General features: G+C 39.2%; 3 protein-coding genes across 4 annotated transcripts; 2 read left to right on the top strand and 1 right to left on the bottom strand.

The window, feature by feature from the left end:
* The first annotated feature begins 2,459 nt into the window (after window positions 1–2,459).
* Window positions 2,460–7,408, top strand: golga7ba (golgin A7 family, member Ba). Its single transcript, XM_063476688.2, has 5 exons — window positions 2,460–2,586; window positions 3,609–3,734; window positions 5,904–6,056; window positions 6,153–6,254; window positions 6,380–7,408. The coding sequence occupies exons 1-5, from the start codon at window positions 2,575–2,577 to the stop codon at window positions 6,461–6,463; spliced, it is 477 nt and encodes a 158-aa protein (XP_063332758.1). The 5' UTR covers window positions 2,460–2,574; the 3' UTR covers window positions 6,464–7,408.
* Window positions 7,409–9,213: 1,805 nt separating this feature from the next.
* On the bottom strand, window positions 9,214–14,617 carry crtac1a (cartilage acidic protein 1a). 2 transcript variants are annotated; one of them, XM_063476679.2, is made up of 14 exons: window positions 14,453–14,617; window positions 13,724–13,994; window positions 13,436–13,632; window positions 13,210–13,346; window positions 12,970–13,126; window positions 12,740–12,874; window positions 11,619–11,755; window positions 11,401–11,537; window positions 11,221–11,303; window positions 10,680–10,780; window positions 10,375–10,543; window positions 9,782–9,927; window positions 9,505–9,544; window positions 9,214–9,423 (listed from the first exon to the last, which is right to left on the bottom strand). In XM_063476679.2, the coding sequence occupies exons 2-14, from the start codon at window positions 13,939–13,941 to the stop codon at window positions 9,416–9,418; spliced, it is 1,665 nt and encodes a 554-aa protein (XP_063332749.1). In that variant the 5' UTR covers window positions 13,942–13,994; window positions 14,453–14,617; the 3' UTR covers window positions 9,214–9,415. The 2 variants fall into 2 exon arrangements, with proteins under 2 accessions (XP_063332749.1, XP_063332750.1); XM_063476680.2 differs by having other exon boundaries at window positions 9,217–9,423; window positions 13,724–13,929.
* A 213-nt stretch (window positions 14,618–14,830) lies between these two features.
* Window positions 14,831–20,898, top strand: r3hcc1l (R3H domain and coiled-coil containing 1-like). The gene is made up of 7 exons (XM_063476687.1): window positions 14,831–14,957; window positions 15,279–15,752; window positions 16,278–16,477; window positions 17,046–17,116; window positions 17,405–17,500; window positions 18,317–18,457; window positions 19,066–20,898. The coding sequence occupies exons 2-7, from the start codon at window positions 15,300–15,302 to the stop codon at window positions 19,116–19,118; spliced, it is 1,014 nt and encodes a 337-aa protein (XP_063332757.1). The 5' UTR covers window positions 14,831–14,957; window positions 15,279–15,299; the 3' UTR covers window positions 19,119–20,898.
* Window positions 20,899–24,162: the final 3,264 nt, after the last annotated feature.

The following is a 24,162-nucleotide window of genomic DNA, read 5'->3' as shown; positions in this document are numbered from 1 at the left end:
ATAAGGGGCATGTTTAAAGGAGCAGAACGGTGAGGCTTTCATCCCAAAGAACACCATGCCACCTCTCAAGCATGCTTGTGGAAGCATCATTGTCTATTTTGCTGCTAATGGCATTGTTGCGTTGCACAAGATTGATGGAGTAATGAAGGAGAAGGACTACCTCCAAGTTCTTCAACTTGACTTCACATCAACAGCTAAAGGGTTGAAACTTGTACACAGTCAAATATTCCAACAGGACAATGATCCCAATCAAAGCCCTGAACTCAACCTTACTGAAAATTTGTAGACTATGCTTAAAAGCTGAGTTGGTGCCAGAAAATCAACCAATTTAAATGATCTCTACCAATTCTGCCAAGAACTGTCCAGCCAGGATTATGCCAGAAGAATAAAAGCACCTTCTCGAGGTACAACTTGCTAAGAGACATTTAGCCAAATATAAATGTGGGTCTATGTGTATATTTGTGCCTACATGTATCACTTTGACCCCGTGCAGATGAGAGAAAATCAAAAATAAATTAGGACTTGTTTTTACAAGTTGTTGAAGATGTATGCTGTACGATCATTCCACTCTGGAAAAAAGAATAGTTCAATCATTGAAATCAATTAAAAGCTCAAAATGAGCATGGCACTCGTGGCCATGATGAGTGTATCTAACCACAGCAGCAATTAAAGTGACAGGTGGTAAGTATGTTCCTTTTGGCATGGGAATCATTTTATTAGCAACTAAAAGGCATTGTCATTTCAAAGCACAGTTGTACTACACTTTAAAAAAACATCAGAAATTATTTTGCCTTAATTTGATTGATTTATTCCATTTAGAAATAAAAGTCTGAATTCCTTCATTTAAAATTTGGTGTTTAACTTTTAACTAATTTATTCAAGTATCAACATTTTCAGTGATATGCTGGTGATAGATCCTCAAAGTTGGTTTTACAAATATTTGTCTGAACTAGTGGATTAAATTATGATGTGTAAAGTGAAATAGGTCACTCCCACTGATAAACCCATAATGTTTATGCCAGAGGAAGGTTAAACAAGAAAGCTCTACTGTAAAGGGTGCAGATATGGGAAAGAAAATACAAATAACGACACTTCAAGTAAGACCTTGAAATGATATTTGAAGTTTTAAAAAACTCATTGCCATTTAGATTCATTTCTATTGTTTTTAAATGAGAGAAAAATTAGTTAAATCACAAAATGGAGCTGTAATAAATTTTATTTGAAAATTTAGGATGAATGATGCTGCTTTCTTTAACATATAGCTTATAGTATAGGCTACTACTAATAATCAAGACTGCAATCTGTTTTAAACAAGCTCTCATTTCCTGAATATAAAACCAAAAAGCTCTTGTCACAGAAATGTATATTTTAGATATGGTTTTGTAAGGAAAAACTTATTTCATGAAGCCTTTTTAACACATATTATGAAATTTACATGGAGATTTTGTAAAAAAATAAATAAAAATAAAAGCAAACACCTATTTATCAATAACTGCAGTTCCTCTAATAGCCTCTTGAGGTTGCCTCCAAAGGCAAAAGCAAGCTAGAAAAGACCAAACCCAGCAATCAAAATGACATGTTTACAGTTTGTTTGAGTTTTTTTTTTTAACTCACCTTTTTGGATTGTGTTAAGCTTTCAAGTAGTTTCGACCTTCTAGAAATACGGTGGTGACCACAATTCTAACTCTAAGGGTTCTGGATGTGGAGATGGTTGCCAGATGTCCTCTAAACTTGTATGATTGCTGTCTTATTGATTTGACTCTATATCATCATATGTCCAAAATGGCAGACAAGTTAATGTCACTTGGTTAACAGTCACATAGCTTCAAAACCTCAATTGCACTCCAAATAGTGGGTGAGGCCCTGCAGCATCTGTTCAGCTCCAGCTGCCTATGTCAGAACACCTGTCAATCAATGCAGCCATGCCCCTGATTCAATTATCAGGTGAATGAGTTATAAAAACTTTGAACTGCTGTGAGGAGTTCCTCCTCTATTGGGGGGGGGGAAGATATTTCTAATTCTATCCTCCAACTTCAGTATTTAGACCTCAAACATACACTATGAAAAATGTCTGAACCTTTTTGTGTTAAACAAGACAAGCCGACCCACAGTGTATTAAAGACAGTCACATTTACATTCCAGGTCTCCAAAAAACCTAACCCCTTAAACCCTTTATAAGTTTCCTTTATAGGTTAAACATATCAGTATCGGTATTGGTATCGGCAATATTTAGTTCATATCTGATCGATACCAAAATGTGCAGTATGGCAGATAACTAGTTGACTCCCTTTCGGAGATCACCTCAAGTGGCCACCAGAGGAACTGCAGTTTTTGACACTTCCACATTCTCCGCTCCGGCTGCATTTTTCAGGTTTGGAGGACGTCGTCCCCCCGACGTCCCGCAAAGTCAAGTTGAGGCTGAAGAAAAAGCCGAACACTCTACTACAGTAAGCCCCGCCCCCTCAGGATTACAAGCCTCTCCTCCTCTCCCCACCCTCCCCCCTTCCGTGTCCCACTAAGCGGTTTCAGAGCGTGAAGGGACTCGTCCCTACAGCCACGGATGCACGGTGCAACATGGCGACAGAGGTAAGACACTCGCTTGGTTTGCAGCTCGGGTCCGGTTACCGGCACGAACAGTGACATGAAGGTTTAAACGAAACAGGCGCGGCTTCAGTTAACACGGACGTTGAGGGCATGGAGGCTGCACACGGTTAAACTGTGCGGATCACTTGTATCTGGAGTGACCACTGTGTCCTACATTATCACGCCAGTTTCACCCGAGGATTTGGTCGTTTTCATTTCTGTCTTTTTTTTTTACCACATAAACGCGCTCTAGTATTTTTTTTAAAGAGAAAAAAAGGGAGGGAGGCATTTTTGAAAGTCAGCTGAGCTATAAGAAAAAAGGATCAGTGCAGCCCCCTCCGTCCCTGCCATGTTAAGCTGTTTTGGTGAAAGCAGATCTGTTTTTGTGTATTGAGAAGCCACGTTAATCCGGTGACAAACAACTGTGTTTGACTACACACACATACCCACTCACACACACACACGGAGGACAGCCGTTCAGCACCATGGACAGAAGCCACTCCACCCCGACCTTCCTCCGTGCTTTACCTGACTCCCTTTTCCTCCATCTGTGCTTTCATGTAACCAAAAATAATGGTGACGCACAAAACTGATTATATCAAGCATAAACAAGCTTGTATGTAATACTTGTATGGCCTCTATAAGTCTGCTTCAGCTTGTTCCGTGTAATCGATCTGTGTTTAGCCGTAGTGAAATGTTGTCCCGTCTCCCTGCTTTCCTGAAAGACCAAGAGAAAGTGTGTGTGTGTGTGTGTGTGTGTGTAAAAGATCGTATGTCTGATGCTGGGCTTTGCTCCAGCAGTCAACAAGGCAGAAAAGCGTGCAGACACTGAGCCAATGAGTGATCGATCACATCTACTCCATCACCCTGTTCCTCTAAATCAGCTGCTGTTTGTACACATTACAGGTGAACAGGTGCTCAGGGATGCACATAGAGGGATACATAGCTCCCTTTTGGGACTCATTAAAGAGATACTATATTAACCCTTACTGTATTACTCTGTGTGTGTTATTTGATTCCCACAGTTTCATAACCTGCAGGAGTTGAGGCACAGTGCATCTCTGGCCAACAAAGTATTCATTCAGAGAGACTACAGTGAAGGAACCACCTGCAAGTTTCAGACCAAGTTCCCCTCTGAGTTGGAGAGCAGGGTAAGGAAACTGGAGAACCTAATTCTAGGTTTTATATTGTGTTTTAATAGGTGCAGATCATACAAGCATTTAGATCTTTGTTAGCCATCATGGTCTGAAAAGAAAAAGTCTGTTAAAAGGCATTATCATGACATTGATATGCTTGATAATAGATGCAAAATAAGCTGGAAATCTATCTTATAAAAGCATATACAGTAACAAAGTTTCATTTCAGTACTGAGTAAAGCAAAACACATGCTGGTTCACAAATCACTCCACATTCTCTGTTGTTCACTGGTTTCAGCGTATTTGAATGCTTCTTCCTACTTCTTTTTAAACATGTTATTTATTGAGGATCATGTTCCCTATTTTTGGCATCATTTTAACATGTATAGAATAAAGCCTTATGTCATCATATCATATGTGTGTAGAGTTCATTTGGGGTGGACAAAAAGTGAATCTTTCAGCATCAGACACAGGGTTTCATGACTCAGATTGGTTCTTTAAGTAAGTACTATTGGCTCACATGTAGATAAAGTAAACAAAATTCCTGATTGCTAGCTAAAAATTTTATGCTGTGTATGATATACGCACAAAGTTCTGTGATTTGGTCAGTCATTACCTCGCTAGCTTTTATCACAGTGGAGTAAAAAGTATGAGGTGTAAGTCGTCCATTAAGAGGGTTGCTGACCCACTATTGATTATGTGCCTCATCACATGAGCCAAGGTGGGAAAAAGGGTGTGGGTCATTATAACCAGAGGTTTCGGGAGAAACCATTGTGAGACCTTGCTTCACCCTATTATATGACCTGGCGTTAAGGCATCTGGGAAGGGATTTCAAAACTGCATTGTAGGTGGCAGACAGTTGGTGTTGTAAGCCACACCCTCTGTTCAGAGTGGACATAGATGGCCTCTTTCACTCGTCTTTCTAGACAAGTGACCTTTGTCCTTTAGATGCAGATGTACAGCTGAGTCTTGTCCTGTCAAGGTGGCTCTTTTATGTTGTGCCAAGTGTTTATGGAGTGGCTGCTTGGTTTCTCCAATGGAGCCCTCCTCGCTGCACTGTACAGCATACACTACATTGTTTAGTTTGTGTTTGGAGGTTTTTTCCTTGGGATGAACCAGTTTTTGTCTAAATGTGTGTGGTTGTGTCTGAACTACACTGGGATGTCCTGCTCGGAGAAGACTCTCCCGAGTTTCTTTGATAAACCGGCTACATAAGGAATGACAATATTGTTTCGTTTGTCCTTCTGATTCTCCCTAGTTGGTGTCTGACCTTCTTTTCTGTGCATCTTTGCTGATTTGATGAAAGCTCAATTGGGAAACCCACATGTTTTAAGAGCTTTATTTACATGTGTGTGTTACCTTTCTTTTCCTTCTGGCTTAAAGGGAACAGTTTCTGTGTTGTAGGGTCCTGATTACTCCAAGTTTGTGTTCCAGAGGGTGGTGGGAGTCAAAGAGTAGGTACTGGTCTGTGTGTGTAGGCTTCCAGAAATGACAAACTGTTATACTTTGTATCTTTCCTGGTAAACTTTATGATTCTATCCACTGAGTCGATGTGAACAGTGAAGGCTTCTACTTCTTGGGTTTTGATTTCGGAGTTTAGATGTGATGATGTGTGTTCCCCACAAGGGAGCTAGGATGGTTGCAAGCTGCTTGGAAATTTTTTAGGTGGCTGAGTTGATACTGCGTGGGACTCCTTTGTGGATCTTTGAAAGTCCATATATACAGGGTATAGTATTTCCTGGGTACAGACAGTGGTATGAAGTGCAGTCAGTGGCTTCATCCATTTCAAGTTGTTGTAGGCAACTGATGACTGATGACTTTCTTTTCATAGTTGCTTGTGGGGTCTCGTCTTAAAGCTTCATAGGTATTGTTGTAAATGTGGAGGAATAAACACAGCTGGTCACTGGGTCATAGCTGGAGTCCCAGGTCTCATCAGCACTGACCATTCTTGAAATGAAGGTCAGTTTCACACGTTAGCTGATGTTTGAGGTTTGTGCTGAAATCTCATGGAAAGTGCATGGGCAATAAGACACTCACAGCGTCTTCCATGGACGTGACTTCAAAGGGGAAATTAAAAACATGCAATATCTTTTCCCTTCTCCAGCTCAGTAAGTTACTTTATTAAACATAGTATTTGCTGTTGCTACTCACTGTCCCCATTTCTGCTCTTTTGTCTGTCTCCAGATCGAGCGAACACTGTTTGAGGACACTGTGAAGACGCTGAATAACTATTATGCAGAGGCAGAAAAGATTGGAGGACAGTCCTACTTGGAAGGGTGTCTGGCCTGCGCTACAGCATATCTCATTTTCCTCTGCATGGAGACACGTTATGAGAAGGTCAGAATCGAATACATTTTGATGTTCTGGGACAAATTAACATGTAGTTTGGATTCTATATTGCTTCTCATTTTTCCTCTTCTGTCTGTGTGTCAGGTGCTGAAGAAGATTGCCAAGTACATTCAGGAGCAGAATGAGAAGATTTATGCTCCCAGAGGTCTCCTTATCACAGATCCCATAGAAAGGGGAATGCGTGTTGTATCCTTATTCTGAATTTTGGGTGTATTGCAAAAAAAAGCAAAACAAAGCCACATTTCTGTAAAATATTTGTGTAATTTATTATAAACCACAGATCATTTTTGTTCCTTAACAACTTTTAACAGATAGAGATCTCCATCTATGAAGATCGGGGCTCCAGTGGCTCCAGCTCAGGGAGCAGCTCTGTGTCCGGCAGCACTGCTCGATGACTGGATACTTCCTAAACCTGCGTCCACCTGATCACTCACAACCGTGAAGGAAAACCTAGGATGTAATACGACTCCTCTTCCAACACCAACCACCCCCTCAGCCACGCTCACACAAAGTATTCACTAGTTTTTTTTCCCCGATCATGTCCTTAACTTGTTCACAGTAGACACTTGAAACACGCACTTTAGTGGTTTATTACGAAAGAAATGTGCAGGTGCTGATGCACTTTTGCTAAGATGTAATGTCTCAATGAAAAGGAAGAAAAGATGCAGCTAGTAATGCTTTGTGTGATCCCACCATTTCTCTCCTTCCTGTCTGATTTCAAGATAAAAGGGACGAAGTGCCTCATCTGCTGTCATTGTACCACGTAGGCCAGATCAACCTGGGCTGCACCCCAAAAACACTGGACCAAACACAAGACTAGACCCCAAATTCAGCACCTCTTCCAAATCGGCTCTAAACCATACTGTCTGGCAGCAGATGAATGTCATTTAAGTCATCCATAATGTAGCAGATCCTACATATTTCTGATGAAGCTTGTATTTCCTTTTTTAAAGTCATAGCCACAAATCCAAGTACTAACCTCTTGGTTTCACTGAGCGAGAGCAACTCTTCCTAAATTTAGATTATGCAAAGACTCGTTGTGCGTGAAGCGCAGCAGTAAGTAAAGAAGGGATGGGTCAAAAATGTCTTCCTAAATTATACCTGTAAGTGTTTATGAAAATACACCAACCCTTCCTTGCTTTATGAACAGACTTCCAAAGAAGAATAACTGCCAAAAAACAAACAAACTGGCTCACAAATGTGAATGTTTCTTTTATTTTAGTGACATTTTGTGCAAGAACAAGTTTTCATACTGCTTATTGTTTTAATACACATGGTAGAAATGACTGGCGTCAAATAAACAGTTTCATCACAGCTCCACCAAGCTCATTGTTCTTGTATCATCTGTATTCTACAAATATATGAAATCAGTGTTACTCATATTAAGCATTTTAAATGATTACAAACATATAAGAAAAGGCTCAGTACTCAATCTGAGCTGCTTGTTGGACATCAACAGAAACCAAGTTTCATGTAAACAAGCAAGTGCAACGCTATAAATACCTCCCAGGTATCCATATTTCCCTCCCTTTATCTGTGGTTGCCATTTTTTTCTCTCTGCCTTAGAGTGTCATCATTTAGATTGGGTATAAAAATCTTTCACGTTGAACCTGCCCCATTCGGAAAACACTACCATCCTCGGCATCAAATCAAATGTGATGGAAGGACGCCGATTATCCAAGCAGGAACACAGAAGAGCAGCTGCTAAATGGAAGTTAGCAAATATCAAAAGCAGCACTGGTTAACATTTCAGCATTAATACTCTCAGCATGGAAGGTGAAGAGGATTGCTCATAGCAACGCCTACAGATGACATGCTGGCTGTGTAGTTCCTCTGAGCTCCACAGTTTTCAGTACTTGATCAAAGTTTTAGTCTAAAATCCAAGTGCTTTGTTTCAGTGTCTCAGCTCTCACTGAGTTATCAATAATGCATTAAAGATACAGTAAGCAAACAGCCCAAATCAGTGATAATGTATCTGCTGGATGTGTCACTTAAACTCAAAGGCAATGTTGTGTACACCTTGTTTGACATGTCAGTATGCTTAGAGTTTATTACCAAAATATTTGGCTTAATTCTTTAGCTTGACAGTAACATGATCCGTAAATCAGTGTAAAAGACAACAATATTAACCATCATTAAATTTTAAATTTACTGGACACGGACACCATTTCCAAAAAAACCAAAGATGTATAATTTTATGCAGCCCTTTTTTTTCTAAAGGCATTTTGTCTTCACAGCAGACAAAGCTGACAAAGTCGTGAAGAAATTAACAATTGATAATGTCTACTCAGGGCCGTGGTATTGTGGACACTGCTCACAGTCACCAATACCTAAGTAGAACAGCGGTAACAAAAAACCTGCCTTAAAGAATTACTTAACGATTTAAGCATATTGCTTATTTTGTTACAAATTCCTAATGCCTGCATGCATGCACTAACTGGTTATTTGGCACTACAGCTTCCACATGCAACCAGCTCATCAAAACAAACAAGCAAAGTTCAGGACGGACATGCTCCATGCATGTCACAGTAATTTGTTCTAGCAGGTGTTAGATCCAGGTGACCAGTGCTGGATAGAGGTTGTCTTTTCCCTAAAGACTACTCTCACTTCATTTCTGCTACTGCAGACAGGAATAAAACACACTGCAATAAAACTGTCCTAAACCAGGAAGCTTCAAACATGGAGACCGAAGACCGAACGCCATCATAAAATGGAGCCAATGCTGCATGGGTGGAGAGCAAAGAGGAGAGTAACAGTGGGGGAGGACGAGACAGACAAGCAGACATCAGATTAATACTAAACAAACTGAATGACTAAAAATGAAGACTTGGTCATCCATGTGTAAAGACGAGGACAGGTACAAGTGGGGAAAATTGGAGAACGCAGGATAACCTTTGTGGTTTGCACTAAATACTTTCAGTTACTCTGTGTCAGCCACAGTTCGTGTGTCTTGTTCTGTTTCAGCAGGTTTTTAGTGCAAATTCAGCATCTCTTAAGTCACGCAGGAAACACTTCCTTGCATTTGTTACTCTCAGGGTAGCATTTGGAAAGTTAATGCTGAGACTGGAGGATTACAATGTGAGTACTAGAACAGTTAAGACTGACTTTTGAGTTATAAAATAATTCGAAAGAGCCGGTGCATTGATAGGAACAAGTTTATTCACTTCATTTAAAGCCATAAAAGAGAAAAGAAATCTAAAAAAAAAAAGGAAAATGAAATAAATCTACTCACAGAGTAAAGAAAAACAACCAGCTCTCCCTTTTAAAAACCAAAGCAAAAGACATTTTTTTTCTGTAGCATTACTGTAAACCACAAAAATCCTTTATTGCATTTCATGTGATTCTCTTTAAAGACCTGCAGAAAAATAAAGATTCAATTAAAAATAAAATAATATCTGGTTTTGGATTATTTTATGAATCTTTAAGACTTGCTCACCTGCACAGCGCCCATTCCTGACAGTAAAGCCATTACCACACTAAAAAGAAAAGAAAAAAATAGAGGAAACGGTTTCTATCCAAACCAAATAGGCTGATTCTGAGACGTTTTAAAAACAATTTACTTTTATTTTTTGAAAGGTAGGAGTAAAATATCTTATAATTAAACTAACCAGAGAGAGAGAGATTAAGGCTTTGGTGTGGTTCAATTCACTGCTCCACTAACAGAAAAAAAAAAGGCGTGTTCATAATTCATGCTGGGAATTTGGCCTGTGTACCTGCGTGTCATTGGAAAGCACAGTGGTTTCCCCTTCTTTGGGATAGGTGACTTCCAACACCGAGTTCATTTCACCAGCCTCAAGAGCTCGAGTAAAACTAGTGCCGTCTGGCCAGGAGACCTCAAGCACCTTCACCTCATCATTTCCTGGGAGTCATTGGTACAAGACACAATACTACGTTACATTTTACAAGTACAAATTTGTATTTTGGGAAAGACTTAAAAATATCTGCTGGGATGCTACCTGCCTCCTGACTATCAAACTGTGTTTTACAGACTGATGTGAGAGCATCTCATCTTAGTTTTAGCAAGAAAGGAAGAAAGAAAGCTTATATCCCAAAATTTTTAAACTTTTACCAGCCATTAGTTATAACACCAGTATCTGGTTTAAAGTAAAAAATATCAGGGATATTATTGTTTAGCTGAGATGTCTAAAAATACCAATGACAAAGGCACACATACTGAGTTCTAGTGTTTGACAGGATAGATGCACGATCACAAATAAAAAGCTGTTTGGCCAACAATCTGCTCTAGCGTTTACTTGTGAGGTGTCTGATGTTTTTTCAGTGTCTACAACATTTAAAAGGAAATCACCTAAACCAAAGTGGGCGACTGGCTCCATCTCACATAGATATCCAGAGCCTCCATCAATGATGCGCGTGTGAGCTCCACTCTGACTGGTGAAGACTGTCACCTTGGCACCCCGAGCAAAAGAACCAAACTGGGTGCGAGGAATGACCCGCAGCCAGTTATTGGATGATCCCTAGCAACAAGGATGTTCATGGATTATTATTCGCTAACTAATAAGAAGAAGACCAGTTAGTAGGTATATCATTAGGCTGTCAGTAAAAAGAAAAACAAACAAACTCCACCCCACAAATACACACACGCACACCCACCTGCGTGACCTTAAAGACAGAGATTGGCTGCTGGGCGCTCTCCCCGTGTGCCAACAGCAGGTCCAGCTGTCCATTCCCATCCAAGTCAGTCACAGTACCACCTGTCCAGAACACACAGAGTGCTTTCACTGAACTGACCTACACATCAATGTCAATGGGGAGTCTCCCTGACAGTTATATTTCTGAGGCTCATCCAAACACAGAGGCAGTTCAGGCAACATCAATATATTTTAACAGGCTAGGATGTTTTCTAATATTTTCACATATTGATTATTGTTTTGTTACCAGGTGGAACAACACTTCATTAGAGTCACTTTTCAAGAAAGCCATAAAAATCATTCTCAATTTATTGTAATATTTTAGAAAAAACATCTGTATATCACTATTTTGTGTCTGTATTGCCTGGGACTACACATCTAAAAGAATTGGCAAGTTAATATATGTTAGATTTTTAAACTGATATCCATTAAGATGTACAGTGCCTGTTAAATGCATAGGAAAAACAGCACAAAATGTGCTCTGATATTAAGAGTTTACAGACCTGTTCCTCTCCCTTGTGGCTCTTCAGCGTCTCCCACATTAAGTTCCTGGATCAAAGGGTCTGCATTAGTCCTCCTTGAGACCCTGCAAAAAAGGAAACAGCCAAAAAAATCTGGTAACAGTTATTTTTTAATTAACAAATACATTTCATTGGAAATTTAACAAATACATGAAATCTAACCTGAACAGCCTATTGGGAGCATTTCCTCGGTAGGCAATATTGTTAAAGAACACCTCCAACTCCTTGTCATTATCAAAGTCAGCAGCGATGACTGTGCGAATAGGTGAGGCTTCAGCAAATCTTCCAGTAGCAATATTCTGCAAAGAAAATTGTACTTCTCTCAAGATACACTTTATTAAAACCTTTTGTTTTTGTCAATTTTGTCACTCCTCTCTTACCTGGAATCTGGAATCGCTGCGCTGCAGGAAAAGTCTGTGCGGGCCGTTCCAGTTGCCATAAACGATGTCTGTCTTTCCATCTCCATTGAAGTCAGCCAGTGCTACTCCTCTGCCATGCTGGTATTGGTCCTCCACACCTGTTTGCATCCGCACAGTGTTAGAAGCAACTAATCACAGTGCTTCTGGAATACAATTTTTTACAATAAAAAAATTAAGTAAAAGTGATCAGAGGACCTTCATATGTCTCTTAAATTTAGTGCTATATTTTCAGGAGACTGCTAGATTAGTTTAGCATAAGGACTGGATTCTGGGGGCATAAGTCAGCCTTGCTCAATAACAGTAAGACGCTCCACATACATGAATGTCTTAAACTCACCAGTTAGCATTTTCACTTGTGTTTGATTAATATTCACATGTCAGGTTGTGTTACTTCATGAGGTGTTATCCTTATGAGCCTACCAGAGAGCCAGCAAATGTTATAGTAAGCTAAGCAAATAGACTTATTAAAGTCAAACAGGGCAACACCTGCTATGACCTGTTGTGGTAAGGGGAGAGCTGAGTGTAAAAGCGAAGCTGTCAATTTACCAGTCAATCTACATTTCTACATACCTGGTAGAAGTGGCCAGGTGGAAATCTGGGCTTCTCTACTTAGACTACTACCCCTGTGACCCAAACCCAGATAAGCAGTAGAGGATTGATGGATAAATAAACAGTCAAATATAAAAGCCTCCAAATATTTCTAACTCTTGGTAACTCTATAAATCATATATAAATCACATCACATCAATAAAGATGTAGTTTGATGACTATTAGAATAATTTCTGGGTTTTTCCAAAGATTGCCACATAGGCAGAGACCACCCCCACTAACTTCTGCTGCACACTCAGGCATTTTGTTCTATAAGCTGGCCTGAAATATGACACAAGCCATTCAGTTCAGAAAAGTGAAACAAAGGTTCCTCCTAGCTGGCATTCACAGGGTAAAGAGCTAAAATTAGAAACCAAATAATGGAAGGGTGAGATGAGACAAAGAATATCTGATGTGAAACCATAAGTTGAAAGACAGACTGCAGAAAGTACTACTGAGTTAGGCTTCATGTTCCCTTGCCACCTCATTCTCACCTGTCTGTCTTGCCATGTCAACAAAAGTCCCATCTCCATTATTCTTGAATAGGAAGTTAGGTCCATTTTCATTGTCACAGAACACATCAGACCTCGACTCGCTCAGGATTGGTCCAACGACCACACCGCGACCACCTGACCAACGAGCCAACAGTGAAGCTTTCAGTTGTTTTTGACAACTTCAAAAAAAAAAAAATCCCATGTTTCAGGTAAACACTGTGACATCTCACCTGTGTACCTGTTGACTCCGGCCTCAGCAGCTACGTCAGACAGCGCGATGATGCCCTTGCTCACATCACTGGCAGCCTCGTCCATTTCTAAGAGAGCGTGGGGGCCAACATTCCCACTGGCGTAGTTTGCCACGTAGACTGAGTAACGGCCTGTTCCCTGCACAGAAAAATCAGTAACTTAGAATAACGTATAATGTACTCAAATGCAGTGAGATAGAAGAAATAGGTGGGTTTACTTACCTTTCTATCAACACATGCGACTGAACGTCCTGCCATCCGATTAGCAACACCACGACGTACATTCAGCTCATCGCTGAGCAGATCTTCAAAGCGACCATTACGAAACTTGAAGAGCTTGTCAGTGTATGTTGCTCGTCCTTCACAGAGAAAGAAAAATTATTTGGTTACCTCAAATTACTTTGATGACACTTTAATTTCAGGATGACTTATGCAATGTCATATTTACCAGAGTAGGCATTGTTTGTATTAAGAAAATAGATTTCTTCTCGTCCATCTCCATCCACATCGCAGGCGGCAACTCCAATAGCATTTCCTGCCTGGTCTCTCAGAGCATAGTATGGAGAGTTACTGTCATCAATAGCAATATTTACCAGCCTTTTTTGAGTCCTGTCATACTTCAGCACCAGGTTGGGCCCATTGTACCTGAGAGAAAACATGATTTTGATTTATTTTTTATCACAAATTTCTGCATAAAAATCCTCACACATGGTAATACACTAGCACTCACACTTACCCTGCCACCACCACTTCCAGGTCACCATCACCATCCACATCTGTCACAGCCATCCCATAATTGAGTTGTGTGGGATTGTGCAGATTGTCAGGGGGAAGCATGGTCTGTGTAACAACCTGAAGCATGGGATTCGGGTTCTGGGCATGGGAGTGATGCCAGAGTGTCACCAGTAGGAGCAGCAGACCCGAGCCCCACATTATTCCAACCTGGCGCGACATGGAAGTCAAGAAGATATCTTGTTTTGAACAAAACTTGCAAGAAACATCTGAAACTGAGAATTATAATACGAAACAAAACAACATTTCTTAACAATTGAAAATATATATGAAAATAAAATTATCTGAATTGATCGAAAGCAATCAAATAAGAACGTTAAAAGAAAGAAGAAGAACAAAAACATAATCACCAGATATGGTTTTAAACGTGGAGTGTTTCTGTCTAAATCTACCAACCAAAAGTCTTTAATTCCGTTAAGAAAGCTATAAAATTTCAAGACGTTAAAAAAACAAAACGCAAAAACTGTCATGTTCAGCTAAAGATGTTATTAATATGTTATTAATGCTCTCCAGCAAATACATTTTCTGTATTTCTGACTTGCTTTTCCTCCAGCGTAATGACATGCAATACACTGATTTTAATAAAAACATGCATGAAGCCTTTTCCCCATTTTGTGCAGAGCAGAGGCGTGTGCAAGAATTCATTCCCTTCATTATCGTAATACCGTCTTACCGTATCAAGGTGTGGAGGAGAAAATGTGTCTCCTGCTGTGAAGATGATGTGCTTGTAGTTGTGAAGCGAGCTCGTCAACGCCTCTATTACACAAATAAGTTTCGTAAATTACAAATTTACGAAACACCTTGTGTAACGCGGAGAATACTGTCCAATCAGCGAAGAACTGTCTGACCGATGAAGATGGTGACCAATGGCTGAGCTGTATTTCTGTGCACGTGTCTCTTGCACCCGAGGGTTTGGTTTGTTTGTAGTTTATGTTAAACAATGGCACAGAAAAGATGGATTCGGTAGAAAGGATATTTACCATTTCCTTTGGGGAAACTCGTTGAACTACAAAGGAAGAGAAAATTCGTTGGAAAAAGGGAACTAATAACCTGGTAGTTATTCCGGATTTCGGAGCGGCAGTGCTGTAGAAGAACACAATTTCCCACTACGCTTTGCGCTAGGATTTGCTTGCGTCAACTGTGCGACGAAAGTCTGTTGTTAAACAAATCATAAACGGGTAAGCCGACAGACTAAATTTATTTGATTTAATTATAGATTAAATATTCTGAGTGAAAATAAATGAACATGAATAAATGTAACATTAACCGCTATTTATTTTATATTTATTTCTTCATTTAAAAATATCTTTACAAGCTACACGGGAGGAAGTTTAGTTAGCTAACTGAAGCTAGTTGTTCAAATCCAATTTATTTAGAAGGCTGCTTGCCGCGTACCTGGCTGCTTCATTCCTTAATAAAGTCTTTAAAGTAAATTTAGAGTGCTTTGAAAATCTGTGAAGGTCTGACAGTGTTCATGTTCTCGTTCCTCCATGATCCAGATACTTCAATATAATTTAACCATGGAGGATGTGCAGCTTAAAGAAGACTGTGGTCCAACTCAACCAAGACCTACACCTCCCTCTCAATCAAAGAGGCCAAGTCAGCCTCTGTACGTCCCCAAACAACGACTTCATGCCTCGAAAGAGAAAGCTCAGACTCAGGGAGAAGTTAAACCAAAAACCAGGCCTCGCTACACAGACAAAGCACGAAAGAACGCCAAGAACAAGAAAGACAAAGCTGGAGGAGCGGATAAACCATCGCCCGGTGGGGGAGAAGGAGATGGAGGTGAAGCACAAAACAACGACGTTACGCCAGATGTGAAGGAGGACCGATTACAGAGTTTAGAGGCTGAGGTTAATGGGGAGTCTTCAGCCAAAGTGGAGGCAGGCGGTACTGCACAGCAGGAAGAGGATAGCTGGGACACCTTGTTCAATGATGATGGAGACTGTCTGGATCCACATCTGCTTGAAGAGGTGAGAGCTTGATTTAGGTTTTGATAATCAAAACCCAAGACAATCCAATCCAACTTTATTTATATAGCACTTTAAAAACAACAAAGTTGACCAAAGTGCTTTCCAATAATAAAACAGAGATGACAGTTAAAAACCATACATTAAGCAGACAAAGAAATAAATATAAATAACAATAAAATAAATACATAAATGAAAAAAGAAAATAAAAATAAATCAGTATATATATTAAATATTAAAACAATAAACATAGACAATAAAATATACAATGAATAAAATTAACAAAATATAAAAGATTAAGAGTGACCAACAGCTGACTAAAACTGACTACAAGTGGACTCTGGTACTACTCCTAAAAAGCCTTAGAAAAAAAGTGTGTTTTTAAAAGTGACAAGCAGAATAATATCCACCCAGATTCACATACACACTGCTGATAATTAACCTAAAAAATCCTATTTAATATGATGCAAAACAGATCTTTTTCTCTTCTCATCATTGTCTTCTCTCCTGCCTGCCTTGCATGCACAGCTGGCTTTGAAGGAAGGAAAAAAGAAGGAGTCAATCCAAGAGCCTAGGTTTGATTACTACAACATGGACAGAGGCAGTTATGATGATGATGATGATGACGTTGACCTCACAGAGGATGAACTTTCTCATATTGTAGAGATCTACGATTTCCCTACAGAGTTCAAAACAGAAGACCTTCTTAAGCTGTTTCAGTGCTACCAGTAAGTCTCTAACCGCGTTAGAATTGTACAAACTCTGTTTTTGCCTTATATACTGTATGTCCTTTTATATTTGCAGAGATGTCAGTAAACCTCTGCATCTATTTGCATGATTCACAATTTGAAATAATCCTTTTTTTTATCGTATACTGAGCCTTGGTGCAGCCCTGAGTTCAGCCATTGTCTGAAACCCGCTGCTGTAGCTCTTTTTTGTCTTGGTGCTAGCTGTGTTCTTCTAATTGGGTGGGACTGCAGGTGAGAGGGGCTTCTGTGCTCACTGCAAGATCACTGTTCCACCAGGCTGTTCTTGGCATCATGCAGATGAAGTAGAAGAAACTTTTTTAATAGAGCATTTAGATGAGTATCTACCATTGTAACAGTATATGTTAGAAAATAAGGAAATGATAATAGGTTTACTTTAAGACAAAAAAGTTGTGAAATCTATGAAAGAGCACAAGTATATGATTTTTACATCTTTAGGGAGCACGGTCTTCTTTTTAGAGCTAATGCTACTGAGGGCATGTTGTGAAATATTCTTACTACCTTGTGTGATTTCTGACTGTCTTTTCAGAAAGAGAGGATTTGACATTAAATGGATTGATGACACACACGCCCTCGGCCTTTTCTCAAGCCCCATAGCAGGTAAGTAAAGCTCTGCCTCACATTTAAGGCAATTACAGTTCATTATGCTCTGCATTACGTGTCATTGCTGTTACTCATCATCTGGCTACGATGTTGTAAGTAGAAGTGTTTTGGTAAAGAAAATCCTGGCCAACAATCTTAATGCTGTTTGCTCCTGAGCTTTTGAGATTGTGTCTCTGTTACTTGGGCCATCGTTTTTCTGACTTCAGATTAGAAATACACATTTTTCAGTTGTAAGGAGATATTAAACTCACTGACTCTTACATTTCGTTCGTTTTCCCTTTTAAGCTCGTGAAGCTCTGAGATCCAAGAATCCACTGATGAAGTTGCGACCACTTTCCAAATCTTCCTCTGCAACAAAGGCCAAAGCCCGTAGCTGCTCAGGTGCGATTGCACAGATCTGTGTTTGTCATTTTTCATAATTTTGTGTTTGTATAATAATAAAGCAAATCCATATTTGTTGAAAAAACCCTTTACCTTTATATCCAATTCTCCAGTACACTACCATTTAGTCTTTCAAGATACTCGGCATGTAGATTCTTGACTGTGGGTTTGGTTTGCGTCTGTCGCTTCCTCAGACTGAAAATGAATTTCTACTTTGAATTGAATCTCACCTATGGTGCAGCCTACACAAATAGCTGATGTTGTTGCCAGCGTTTATACTTATGCCTGGTTTGCCTGCTTTACTCTTCAATTTCTCCACCAAAATACTGATTGGTGGTTCAGTTTCTCTCTTTGAGATGATCCGTACTCTTCCAGTCAGCTAAAGAAAATGACAGCAGAAGAAGAAATAAATGGAAATATGTAGAATGAGCCAGTTACATATGTTACAGGCTTAATTAAGGTGACATGTAGTTACATTTCTAGGAATGTGCATGCCCAATTATGATGTAAATGATGGTTTCAGAAGAGTTTGTGATGTATTGGTGGAATAGATTAAGAGCAGAGGTGTAAATCCCACATAACTCTGATGCTGCTATCAGCTCTCTCAACACTGTCTTTACGCTCCAGGACTTCTTATTCTTCTTTTTCTTGAAGATGGCTCTATATGTCTCGTCTAGGTTTTGGGGTTATTGTGATGTTGTAAAGTGTATTTTGGTGCCATCCAGGTTGTATTACACCACAAATTAAACATTTAAAGTGCTTTAAAACTGTTCTGTATCTCCCACATTATGTATCCTCCTTTCCTTATGCCCCCAGACTACCTCCTGCCTGCTAAAGAGAGACCTCAGACGAGTGCAGCACTGGCTCGGAAGCTTGTGATCGGTGCCCTCGGTGTAAAGAGCAACCTCACAAAGGAGCAGCGTGAGGCAGAGAGGAAGAAACTCCAGGAAGCAAGAGGTACGTTGTACTTCTTTGGGTCTCCACTTACTTTTTGGGCTGAAGTCTTATCTTGGGTGGGCGGTTGCTAAACTAATTATGGATTCGGTAGCTTAAGCGTGAGGGTCATACAGGGTGCTCAGTTAAACTGAGACATAAATACAAATAATTACTGTCCCAATAGTTGTATCACAAAGTTACCACCACAAGTGGGAGCTGTTTTCATACTTAACTGAAGAAAGTGGAAAGTTTCAAATGTAGTGCCAAAAGAAGTCCGTCCATTGCTGTGTAGGTCACAGTAAATCTATAATCAGTAAAGCAACCATTTCCCTTCACAGATGGAAAATAAGTATATAGGGCCAGAAAACAACCACTGGCCATCCAATGACAGTCAGTCCAGGAAGTCAGGAAGTAAAGCACACTAAAAAAAGCTCCTTTGTTCTCAGTTTAGGCTCACTGCTGCACTACCATCAGTGAACAAATACTAAACTTGGTGTTGGAACAGATGCCATGTATGGTTCTATGTGAAGATTAATATGCAATCGGCTTCAGCTCTTTACTGCTCTTCATGTGGCAAAGACAGTGATATAAATTTAAGATTTTTGTTTGTCGTGTGATTTATCTTTCAGAACAAAAGCGCCTGGCAGCCAAGCAGAGGGAAGACGCTTGGGAGGGAAAGTAACTGGACAAACCTCTATTTTTTTTTCTTTAAATTCCTTGATTCAGCAGAGGCTTAAATCATTTCTGTTTCATGTAATGCTCTGGTTTTCTCAGCTGGCCGCTCCTTCGTACAGGCATATTTCCGAGAAATGATATTTTTTTCAAACTGTTTCCTGAGAGTCTTTTACCGTTTCCTTTGTCATGCAGTGTCTGACATCATAAAATGCTACATGATCAGATCACCTTCAATTATCTGTGAACTCACCGACTCACCTGGACTCTATATATTGTAAGCACAGTCTGTAGTCAAGCACTGAAGCTAATAGTTCAGTTAACAAGTAACGCGTTAACTGAAATACTTATCTGTACACATCCTCGTGTTTGGGTTTTTAAATGTTTTAAGATATAAAAATGACGTGATGCTTTCAGTTAAATGTCACTGAAGTTCAGTCATGTTGATTCGTAAAATTTTTATGTGTCACAACATTGTTGATTTTATCCAGTTTGAAAGTGGTGTCATTAAAAATTAATGCTGCATTGTTTGCAGTTTAAGTTTTATGAAAGTATTAACTTACTTTTAAGCCATCGTGTCAGGTGGTTTCCGGTGTTTGAACTGATACCCGGTATTATGTATAATGTTTTGCTCAATGCAGCTGCTGTTATGTATGTCCAGTAAAAAAACAAACAAAAAAAAAAAACTGCTCGACTCCGTCTGTTAAAATCTGAGCGTGTTCTTAAAGACACGAGTCTAGACATTTCACGATGACAAGCAAAACTGTCATTTTCCTTAACATTGAAGCACCTCACTATTTTTGTGCGTCACTTAAACAAATCTACCAAGATTTTTAGTTCAGCTCCTGTTTTTAGCTCCATCCATTCTTGTTCTGTTTGTTGACAAAATGTAATGACAGTACGAAGAAAAACGTGTCTCTTTATTCCTGACATGCTTTTTTTTTTTAAAACTTTACAAAGGTAATCACTAAAGAGAGACAGTATTTATTCTAACTGTCATCAAACAGGGTTTCCCAAGAGTCAGCTTTCATAATTCAGCTTCCTCAGACACATCTCTCAGGCTCAAGAGCCCTTTTTTGACAGCTGCAGGCAGACGCCTCTTCTGAGGCTTTACCCAGCAGACCACAGACCATGTGGCACTGCGGCTCATTCAGTTCCTCAGTGAATAATTACACCACTTTCAGCCAGTGTGGAGAAGGAGTTTTAAATTTGTTCTTCAAGAGATTTGTATCAAAAATCAAATTTGCTGCTAAATTAGGGTTTTTTTTTATTTTTAAGGTTTTTTTTTAAATTTTTTTTTAGCCCTCTCAGCCAGTCGAAATGTTCACACACTAACACAACAGATTGCTGTGTACTTAAATGTTTAAAATGATTATTCCTTAAATTTTAGTAGTCCTGCAGATGACTGTGATTTATAGTTCCCCTCCTTTTAAATATCCAAATCGGCCCTGTATTGCGCGAAGAGAGTTAGTTTTGTAACTGTTTAGCTCACTGGCTGTGGATGAATGAGGCACTGCCACGTGGCTCACAGTGGGCTAATTAAAGAGCTGCAGCATGAGAATGAGTCTCATTACATATTTGTTTCTTTTCACATCAGTTCTTCTGAATGTGTATTGACACATTTATATCCATGCAGATAATGTGAAAGACGTTTTTGTAAAGCAGATTTGAGGATTCAGTATTAGGAAGAGTTTCCTTTTACAGTATTTACGATGTGCTGTTTTAGAAGGTGATAAAAAATTTCTGAAAGCATGTAATAGTTTTTTCTGTATAATCATGAATACCAAGGCAGGATTAAAAAGGATAAAAAAAATGCTTTTATTTAATGGGTGACTCATTAGTGTAACAGTGGTTATATAATAAGTGATTCCATTCTCTATAATACACAATTTGATAACCTTGCAGCCTTAGAAGTGCTTTAATGGTTCCCTTTTCTAGGTATCGGCATTCAAACCATAGACTGTGTAACTGCTGCCACTTTGTGAAACATGTGCTTGAGGTGTTTTGCCAAGCCCAGCACTGGGTACACATATAATGTATTAAAAGCTATTTGTCCATTATATGAACATACAAGCACTAAATTATGGAAATGCTAATTTGAAGAGTTATAAGTGGCTTGGCTTAACTTTTAAAGTACTGAAATGTTCAAATAAATGCATGAGCCATGCCAGTCTAAGTATATGCAGCTGGTACGGTGAAACTGCTCATTAAATCAGTTATTTCAGTCACTCTCTTCGCTAGCTAAGAATCTCTTCTGCAGTAACTTGTTCTTTTGTAGTGGGCTGGTGATTTTTGAGCTGCTGGTAGTGAGACAACCATAGACTGCATATAAAAGATGAACATAGATGGGTGCTACTTCACAGCAGACTGTATCATTTGTCATATAATTGTAGTAAAATTGCTCCAAGAGGAACCGACAACGCAAACACATTAAAGATGTAAAGTCTATACATAGCATACAGAGATCGGCTACAGTGAGCAGCAAGGTCAATCAAAGCATACATTTCTCGAATTTAAAAAAATATAGTGAAAATGAATAAAAACAAGAAAGCGTTTTAGAAAATTCGGGGCGCAATAAGGTACAATGATTGAAACAATTTTTTGATTTAGGCTTTGAAAAAGTTGTTTTTATGACTTAACTTGGTAAATCTAACAAGGCAGTCTACAGGAATCGATTAGCTTCTGTAACCAGCCTCAAGTGGCCATCAATGGGACTGCGGTTTTTGGCACTATAACTGTTGTGTATTAAGATGTGAAATGTAAAAAAAGAGAAAATAGCAAATATTATTTTATGTTGATATGTCATCTATTAATTGTTAGACTTTACGCACTCATTGTTGGTTATAGACAGGTGTTTCTTTATCTTAGTGCACAGATGGCTCTTCTTGATGCCAAGTGCAAATGTGGACACATTCTCATAACAGACCTCCGTGTGTGCTGTTGTTCTTGCAGCTGGACTACATATAGAGTCTGTAGCTGCTCTTTACCATCATCGTGTGAGATCTGAACCCAGCCCATAATCTCATGTTTTACTGTGGCTTCACGAGGGGGTGATGTACCACAGAGCAGCCAACTGGATACCTCACACACAATCATTAGATTAACTACACAAACACAAGCCACAACTGAGAAAGTAGTGGTTTCAAGTGCCAACTCTACACAGAAATGCTACATGTTATGTCATGGAGCAAGTGAAGTGTGAGACATGGTCCAAATTAAGAAGTAATCTAATCTCCCACCACAGCAAAGGACCCTGGTGGTGAAGGGTTTCCTAGCACCAAACACTGTCAGCAAACATACCTTACATCACTCTCTTCCCTTTGTAAAAATTTGGCTTAGCAATGACACGTTTTCATTAGCACCTGAAAAATCATTATGTTTTCGATTTATTTCAGTAATATTTTTAAGGTGCCATTTCGAAACAACAGGCAGCTTAGGGGCTTTTATGTGGTAAGGTACAGTATTTGAGAAAGAAAATCCAAACAATCATGCAATCCTTGAATGAGCACCTGGCGACAGTGGGGAGGAAGAACTCCCTTTCAACAGGAAAAGCCCTTCAGCCACTTGCTGATATGGGTTGGGGGGTGAGTAGAAAAAAAAGAAAGAAAAGGTGAAAATAGCAAGATCACAAATAAAAAACAGGACAAAAATGTCCAAAAATACAGAAAAGACAAAAGTTATGACATGCAGTAGTGGTAAATAAAACCATTATGGAAAGTCCCCCAGCAATATGAGCCTTTAATAGTATAACTAAGTGATGGTTCTATATTCCCTTACCCAGCCCTTACTCTAAGTTTGAAGTCTTACCATATGGACAGGTTCTTAAATAGTGCTTTTATACTCTACCTGAGCACTCAGAGCTCTTTATACAACTTGCTTCATTCATACAAGAACTTATTTCTAAATAAGTGTTGTTTCGGTAGCACTTTCTATTACAGCTTGGTAATAAAGGGGTAATAGTAGAATAACAAGGGGGAAACAAGTGGGTAATAATGTGGTAATTTCTAAGTTATTACAATGCAATTACCATAGTAATAACCATGTAATATCAAAGTAATATTATGGTAGCAACAGTGTTTACAGTAATATTACCCTGAAATGTATGTAATAGGGTAATAAGGGCCTCAAAAGTGTGGTAACAATGTGGACATACAGCTCAGTAATAAAGTGGTAATAGTAGGGTAACAAAGAAGAATAAATTAATAAAGTTATTACCACTCAATTACCCGTGGTGTTTTCTGTGTAATAAGCAGGAAATAGCATTGCAAAATGCAAAAATGCCTATTTCTCTTTAATAACATATGAATAACCTATTAAAGCTAACTTAAAGATGTGTGATTATTACCTGGAAATATCTCGGGTAATTTCTGTGGTAATAATTACCACATTATTACCCTCTTGTTTCCCCCTTGTTATCCTACTATTACCGCTTTATTACCGAGCTGTAATAGAAAGTGCTACCATTGTTTCTATCGAACAACTACACTGATGTGGATGCATCAGAGAGCAACTTGGGGTTAATATCTTACCCAAGGATAGCTGGTTACAGACTGGAGCAGACAGGGCTCAAACTACCAACCTAAGTCAGGGACTTATTTTTTGTTTTCAAATTTTCTAAAACGATCTAATTTACCTAGGTTGAGACCTTTATCAGACCTTTACCAATGCCTCCACTCCACTGAGTTGACTCACTGAATTGATTGAAAATGACAAATGCCGGGAGCACAGTCGTGTTAGCACTATTGCTTCAGTGTGTTAAGGAAGTGGTCCCTAACCCCCGGGCCATGGACCGGTACTTTTTCGTGAGTTGTTTGGTAATGGCCGCAAGAGTTGAGCTTGGGTGTGAAATTAATGGTTTTCAGGGTTTTTATCGGTTTTTAGCGTTATTTTTTAATCGTTTTTATCATTAACTCGGTTTCCTGGGTCTTTTCCCGTGTATTATGAATAAACCTTCTTTTTTTTGATACCGGTTGTATTTTGTTGTACACCTTAAAGCCCAGTCTGTGAAAATATTGTCGGACACAAACTGGTCCGTGGTGCAAAAAAGGTTGGGG

This window comes from Pelmatolapia mariae, linkage group LG6 (genome assembly GCF_036321145.2).
Source record: "Pelmatolapia mariae isolate MD_Pm_ZW linkage group LG6, Pm_UMD_F_2, whole genome shotgun sequence".
Classification (NCBI taxonomy): Eukaryota; Metazoa; Chordata; class Actinopteri; order Cichliformes; family Cichlidae; genus Pelmatolapia; species Pelmatolapia mariae.
The sequence above is the reverse complement of the archived record's forward strand: the minus strand, read 5'-3'. Positions and strand labels throughout refer to the sequence as shown.

Excerpts from the sequence above, each read along its gene's own strand:
- golga7ba (XM_063476688.2), top strand. Across the intron at positions 3,735-5,903 it reads CCTCTGAGTTGGAGAGCAGG|ATCGAGCGAACACTGTTTGA; the intron begins GTAAGGAAACTG and ends GTCTGTCTCCAG. Across the intron at positions 6,255-6,379 it reads TAGAAAGGGGAATGCGTGTT|ATAGAGATCTCCATCTATGA; the intron begins GTATCCTTATTC and ends AACTTTTAACAG.
- crtac1a (XM_063476679.2), bottom strand. The coding sequence starts at position 13,941 with ATGTCGCGCCAGGTTGGAATAATGTGGGGCTCGGGTCTGCTGCTCCTA. Across the intron at positions 11,304-11,400 it reads GCTCCCAATAGGCTGTTCAG|GGTCTCAAGGAGGACTAATG; the intron begins GTTAGATTTCAT and ends CCTTTTTTGCAG. Across the intron at positions 10,544-10,679 it reads CTGTCTTTAAGGTCACGCAG|GGATCATCCAATAACTGGCT; the intron begins GTGGGTGTGCGT and ends CCTTGTTGCTAG.
- r3hcc1l (XM_063476687.1), top strand. The coding sequence starts at position 15,300 with ATGGAGGATGTGCAGCTTAAAGAAGACTGTGGTCCAACTCAACCAAGA. Across the intron at positions 15,753-16,277 it reads ATCCACATCTGCTTGAAGAG|CTGGCTTTGAAGGAAGGAAA; the intron begins GTGAGAGCTTGA and ends TTGCATGCACAG. Across the intron at positions 17,117-17,404 it reads TTTCTCAAGCCCCATAGCAG|CTCGTGAAGCTCTGAGATCC; the intron begins GTAAGTAAAGCT and ends TTCCCTTTTAAG.